This window comes from Zingiber officinale, chromosome 8B (genome assembly GCF_018446385.1).
Source record: "Zingiber officinale cultivar Zhangliang chromosome 8B, Zo_v1.1, whole genome shotgun sequence".
NCBI lineage: Eukaryota > Viridiplantae > Streptophyta > Magnoliopsida > Zingiberales > Zingiberaceae > Zingiber > Zingiber officinale.
This window is the reverse complement of record NC_056001.1, coordinates 35,891,623-35,897,777: the sequence shown is the minus strand read 5'-3', so window position 1 is coordinate 35,897,777 and position 6,155 is coordinate 35,891,623. Positions and strand designations below refer to the sequence as shown.

The 6,155-nt window shown below is 34.7% G+C and overlaps 1 protein-coding gene across 1 annotated transcript; it reads left to right on the top strand.

Annotated features, from left to right (window-relative positions):
• The first annotated feature begins 488 nt into the window (after nt 1-488).
• On the top strand, nt 489-4,650 carry LOC122015505 (glutamine synthetase nodule isozyme-like). The gene is made up of 13 exons (XM_042572424.1): nt 489-644; nt 1,501-1,540; nt 1,661-1,764; nt 1,877-1,925; nt 2,486-2,592; nt 2,670-2,757; nt 3,136-3,264; nt 3,364-3,438; nt 3,567-3,620; nt 3,725-3,762; nt 3,860-4,019; nt 4,153-4,213; nt 4,294-4,650. The coding sequence occupies exons 1-13, from the start codon at nt 571-573 to the stop codon at nt 4,383-4,385; spliced, it is 1,071 nt and encodes a 356-aa protein (XP_042428358.1). The 5' UTR covers nt 489-570; the 3' UTR covers nt 4,386-4,650.
• The last annotated feature ends 1,505 nt before the right edge of the window (nt 4,651-6,155 follow it).

The following is a 6,155-nucleotide window of genomic DNA, read 5'->3' as shown; positions in this document are numbered from 1 at the left end:
AATATATTTGAAGATATAATTTTTTATACTTTGATCATTTGTATAAATGATTAATAGTCATATATGATTTATTTTATTTTCATCTAGATACGAATGGACGGAAACTCAGTTACAAATAAATCATTTTTCATTATATAATTAGTTATATATGAACTTTGAAATATAATTAAGTTGACTAGTACAAACTAGAATTATTATCATAATATACATGTTTGAATAAAAAGTTTTTATTATTTTTATGATATAATACAGATGATATCTATAACGTAATGATTAAAATGATCCATCATTAATATAAACATCTATATTTGAATAAAAGGTCCTCCATATTAAGTATAGTTTTTATCTCTCTACAACGGTGGACTGAATTTAGGGTGACAGATTTTTTTTTTGTAATACCATAATTAGCTCTCTACTGGAATAGTGGGGTTGAATAGTTGCCGGATTGATCAACGGCCGGATACCTGTGGTGCCAACTTAAAAAAAAAGCTTTGGTGTTAGGTGATTCCAAGCTTTTATATAAACCCTTCGTCTGCGATCCCTTCGCTCAATCCCTTGTATTCGGCGGCTATGGCTTCGCTCACAGATCTCATCAACCTCAACCTCTCCGACACTACCGAGAAGATCATCGCCGAGTACATATGGTGAGCTCTTCTCGATCGCTAAGCTTCCCCCTTGGTTTTGCTCTTTAGTCTGTTACTTTTCGGATGAAACTTGGACCTTTTCCGTGCTTTCGATCGTTTTGCTCTTTGCTGGGCTTCTCGCTTGGTTTTAAGCGTGTACTCAAAGGGTTTATGGAGTTCTGTGGCAGTTCGATCGAATGTTTGCTAACTTTGCTTCTTTTTAGGTGTGATCTTTTGGTTTCTGATTTTCTGTTTTGGGTTTTAGTTTACCGACCAGATTTCATTTTTTTTTTGACGCGATCGTATGGAGAAACCTACGGATGAACGTACTTTTTCTTTTTGGTGTGGATCTCTGTTATTTCCTCCTTTGACACATATATTCATCCTTTGTTTAATCTGTTTTTGTCTTTTTGTTTTGATTTTGCTTATGGACCAAAAACTGTCTCTTGGCATGTAGATGCTATTAGATATTTTCTCCCCATATAGCAAATATTTTTGGTTATTTTGCGAGTTATATTAAATTTTACTCGACGATTCACGGTGGAATTTGGAGTATGCATTCAAAGAGTGCTTTGCTGCGTTTGAAGGGTCTTTATTTTTGTTGTTTTTCAATCTAACGGTTGAACATCCTTTATTCTCTTGTTTTTTGTCTAGCTGAAGCGGTGGGGACTAGATTATAAATTTATGCCTTCATGATTGATCCATCACTGCTTCTTTGAGCCTCTTGGCTATTCAACTTTTGAGACCTTTAATTTTTGAAGTTTTGGTCAAATTTGATTGTCAACCCTTCTAGTATTTTGAGGGACCAGTGCTTGCTCCAGTAAATCACTATGTTAATTTATTGTCTGGAGACTTGAAAGGCTTATATCTATTTCAGGATTGGTGGATCTGGTTTGGATATAAGAAGCAAGGGCAGAGTAAGCTATAAGAACAACCTTTTTAGTTTTTTTCCTTTTTATTTTCCATCTAAACCTTCGGCCTTGATGTCTCAGTTTGGTACAGATGATATAACTGTCCACCTTCTTTCTTTCTTACAGACTCTCCCTGGTCCTGTTACTAATCCATCCAAGCTTCCAAAATGGAACTATGATGGTTCAAGCACAGGACAAGCTCCCGGCGACGATAGTGAAGTGATCTTGTAGTAAGTTCATAATCTTCATACACATTTATATTTTGGTTGTTGGGTGTTTAATTTTGGTGATAACTTTCATTTCTATGTCATTTTGATAATTTCTTTTGGATGTATCTTGCAGTCCTCAGGCCATTTTCAAGGATCCATTCAGGAGGGGAAATAACATTCTTGTAAGTGTATTAGTCTTTTTGCTTGCTCCCTGTGGTCCCTAGCTTTTATTCCAATTGTGTGTACACAATTGTCTTGCAGACACACTCAAAGGCAATACCTTTTGAAATTGTTTTCCAAAAATTTTGGCCAATTTGATGAAACTGTTGTGAAGTTGTTTCTTTTTCTAAATAGGAGCATGAAGCATTGCTGGAGTACAAAAAAAATTATACCAACATTATAATATATCATTTTATCGAAACGGTTGATTTGATGTTACTGTTAGCCGCTGAAGATTAGGTTGCAGGTCTCATTAAATTAATGAATAGTAGTAATATTTTTCTTTTGTCATGTTGTGATCAATGTATTTGTTTAAATGATGTCATTGAACATTTCCATTGTCATAATTTTATTTAAAGAGTTGTTGGAAGGAGTAGAACAGTGGTACCATCCCGTTCAGCTGTCAACTAATAGCATGGATTTTCTCTTCTTTGTTTCTCATTTTTTCTTTGACAATCTTTACCAATTGGTATATGTGAATATATGATACGACCTAATATAACATCTCTTTGTTGATTGGTAGGTCATTTGTGACTGTTACACCCCAGCTGGAGAGCCAATCCCTACTAACAAGAGATACAATGCTGCTAAGATTTTTAGCCATCCTGATGTTGTTGCTGAAGAACCTTGGTATGCATGACTTATGCTATCTGTGATTTAGCCTGCTCTTCTGAGATGTTGTTCTTATCATCGTTCATTTCATTTAGGTATGGAATTGAGCAGGAGTACACCCTTTTGCAAAAGGATGTCAAGTGGCCTCTTGGCTGGCCTATTGGTGGTTTCCCTGGTCCCCAGGTAAAATAGTGAACTAGATACTAGATTGTAGGATTTGTCTCCAAGGATTTCATTTTTTTTCTATAGATCCTTATTCGTTTGCTTATACATAATGCAGTGTTCATTGTAAAGCTGCTCATGTAATTCCACTAGCAAATTTTAGCTTAAAAACTCTAGGATCATTTTTTTCCTTTTTCTTTTATGCTAAATCTTGTGCAATGTTGCATATTCTTTCCCTTTTCCATAGAAGCCTTTTCTTTGACAATGCTTGAGAGTTAATGTAGTGAGATCAACTATTCTATCTATTTGATAATATTGAGTTGTCTGTTAACTTGATACATGAATTAAAACACCTGAACTACCTAAGTTTTAGTTATAATCACTCAACTCATATTCCAGGGCCCGTACTACTGTGCTGCCGGTGCTGATAAATCTTTTGGCCGTGACATAGTTGATGCTCACTACAAAGCCTGTCTCTATGCCGGCATCAACATCAGCGGTATCAATGGGGAAGTCATGCCTGGACAAGTAAATTTTTTTTTCTCATTGTTACTGTAGCTTTTATATTTTGTTTTAATTGCCTTATTTTTGTAACAATTTGCATAATTTGCGGCTTCTGTTTTGCAGTGGGAATTCCAAGTTGGTCCCACTGTTGGCATTTCATCAGGTGATCAAGTGTGGGCTGCTCGTTACATTCTTGAGGTATTTGAAGTTTCATCATTACAGCTTCCATGTAATCACAACTTTGCACAGTAGCAACTGACATTATGTTTTTTTTTATCTGATCCAAATTTTACATGCTAATCCATTTCAATTTTTATCATTTACAGAGGATCACTGAAATTGCAGGAGTAGTTCTCTCCTTCGATCCAAAGCCAATCCAGGTTCAAATTTGTCCTTGTTATTTATTTATTCTGAACAGAGAATTCTCATTCCAGTAGGGAGTTCTTGTCCATGTATTTAAGAATAGTTGTTTTCTTTCGAGTAGGGAGATTGGAATGGTGCCGGGGCTCACACAAACTACAGGTAACCAAACAAGGCTCTCATCTAAATACGTGATTCATTTTGATATATTCTGTTTCTACATTCCCTAAATTATTCCCTATGAATATGTTCCCTTCAGTACCAAGTCCATGAGGAGTGATGGTGGATATGATGTTATTAAGAGTGCTATTGAGAAGCTTGGCAAGAGGCACAAAGAGCACATTGCTGCCTATGGTGAAGGAAATGAACGTCGTCTCACTGGACGACATGAAACTGCTGATATCAACACCTTCCTATGGGTATGTAAACTGCATTTTCCCCACTACAATATAAGTGACCACACTTGCTACAAAAGCGATACATTCATAATTATAAGATCAAAACTCTGAAAAGTGGGCATTTCATCTGATAACTGTATATTATGATTTTTAGGGCGTTGCCAATCGCGGTGCATCCATCCGTGTTGGTCGTGAGACGGAAAAGGATGGCAAAGGTGGACTTCTCCCTCGCTTACACATTCGTTGTCAATTGTTTAGGAAATCACATTAATTCATACTGTTTTCATCTCCTCAGGCTACTTCGAGGACCGGAGGCCAGCTTCAAATATGGATCCATATGTGGTTACCTCCATGATTGCGGAGACTACCATTCTCAGGAAACCATAGACCATGGACAATTAGCCTTTAGCTGGTTCTCTCTCTCTTTGTCGTCTTGATGGTGGTAGCATGATCGATTGTTGAACACTTAACTTCACTTATGGTCGTGTACTTTAGATTTGCCATTTGCTCTGTTGTTGCTTATGATTTTTATTGCATTCTCAGACGAAATATCCCTGAATAAATGTACAATCTGATGAAGAATCAATGCTCATCGACTGAGATGATGTTGATTGGTTGTCTTGCTATATCAAAGTTGGCTTATTATGATCAAGTGGAATGTTGTGTTTCTCTGTTTCAAAAGGGTATTAGGTGCTATGTCGTTTACATGTTTTTGTGTTCTTTCTTGCAGAATGCTGTCTTTAGTTGGTTCTTTAGTTAGGTGCGATGTCGTCGACGTGTTTTTGTGTTCTTTCTTGCAGAATGTTGTCTTCAGTTGGTTTCTTGTAGCATGAAATGGCTTTTTTTTAATCCAGCTATCCAACTTTTACTATCCGATTAATCTCGGAGGCAATTGGTATGATTTGATGGTCTACGATCGGTATGATCTGATGGTCCACAGAAGTTTCTCATTGGGTAAATCTAGAAGTGTAGATGGGTCGGGCCTTGGTGGACGATCCACTGTTACATATAATTTGAACTCCTAACTCCATAGGTGCAATATTACCCTAAGGGAGATTCAAACCTTCTTTGTCTTGGAAATATGTCCCAATTTTAATTATATGATGTTGATTATTAGATAATTACATAACGAGATTATGATGAATGAGATATAATCAAATATAATGGAATAAAAATTTATTTATTTGAAGATTTTAATAAATAACTTAATTTAATATTTTATTATATTATCCTCAATTATAAAATCCTCCATCATTATTATTATTATTATTATTAATAGTAGTAGTATTATTAGTATTATTATTATTATTATTTAAACTCTACGTTTTTTTTTTCTTTTTCACATTTTTCTTTATATTTATGTGTTTTTTTATTCTTTTTCCTTTTTTATATGTTTTTATTTTTAAATTTTTTATGTTTTTTGTTTTTTTAAAATTTTTTTTTTTACATTTTTTTCTTTTATTACGTTTTTTATTTTTTATGTTTTTTTATGTTTTATTTTTTATTTTTTTTTTTTTTACATTTTTTATTTTTTATATTTCTCTATTTTTTTATGTTTTTATGTTTTTTTATTTTTTTAACGTTTTTTCTTTTTTTTTACGTTTTTCTCTTATCAGATGGTATTTTTGGTAAAAAAATTCGTTAACCTTGGAATAAAAAACCCTCGGTTTTTCGAGATTTTCTGATTCCAAGTTGCATGCCCCTTTTGCTGACGTGTCGGGCATGGAACATTACTCGGGAATTATCAATACCTAAACCAAACAGAGTTTTCGTTGATAATCTTGGATGAATAACCATAGTTATCAAGGATAACCCCCAACAAAATACACCCCGAGGGCAATAGTTTATGTTTTTTTATAATCTGAGTATTGAGCTCTTACTATCCTATTAATCCGGAGGTGACCTACCCATCCTACGAAAGTTTTCTACCGACCATCCGGGTTAATCGAAAAAAGTAGATGGGTCGTGGTCGATGACTCAACATCATAAGTAATTTGAACTCTTCAAGTGTGATGTGACTTGGGTGAGATTCAAAACCTCATTGCATAGGGAATTCGTTCCACCGTTTATCATCGCATCATAGCCCTAAGGTAATAGTTTATGTTTTTTTTTATATCTAAGTATCTAGCCTTCAATCCAACTAGTTTTGGAGGTGGA

Excerpts from the sequence above, each read along its gene's own strand:
- LOC122015505 (XM_042572424.1), top strand. The coding sequence starts at position 571 with ATGGCTTCGCTCACAGATCTCATCAACCTCAACCTCTCCGACACTACC. Across the intron at positions 1,541-1,660 it reads ATATAAGAAGCAAGGGCAGA|ACTCTCCCTGGTCCTGTTAC; the intron begins GTAAGCTATAAG and ends TCTTTCTTACAG. Across the intron at positions 4,020-4,152 it reads ATATCAACACCTTCCTATGG|GGCGTTGCCAATCGCGGTGC; the intron begins GTATGTAAACTG and ends TATGATTTTTAG.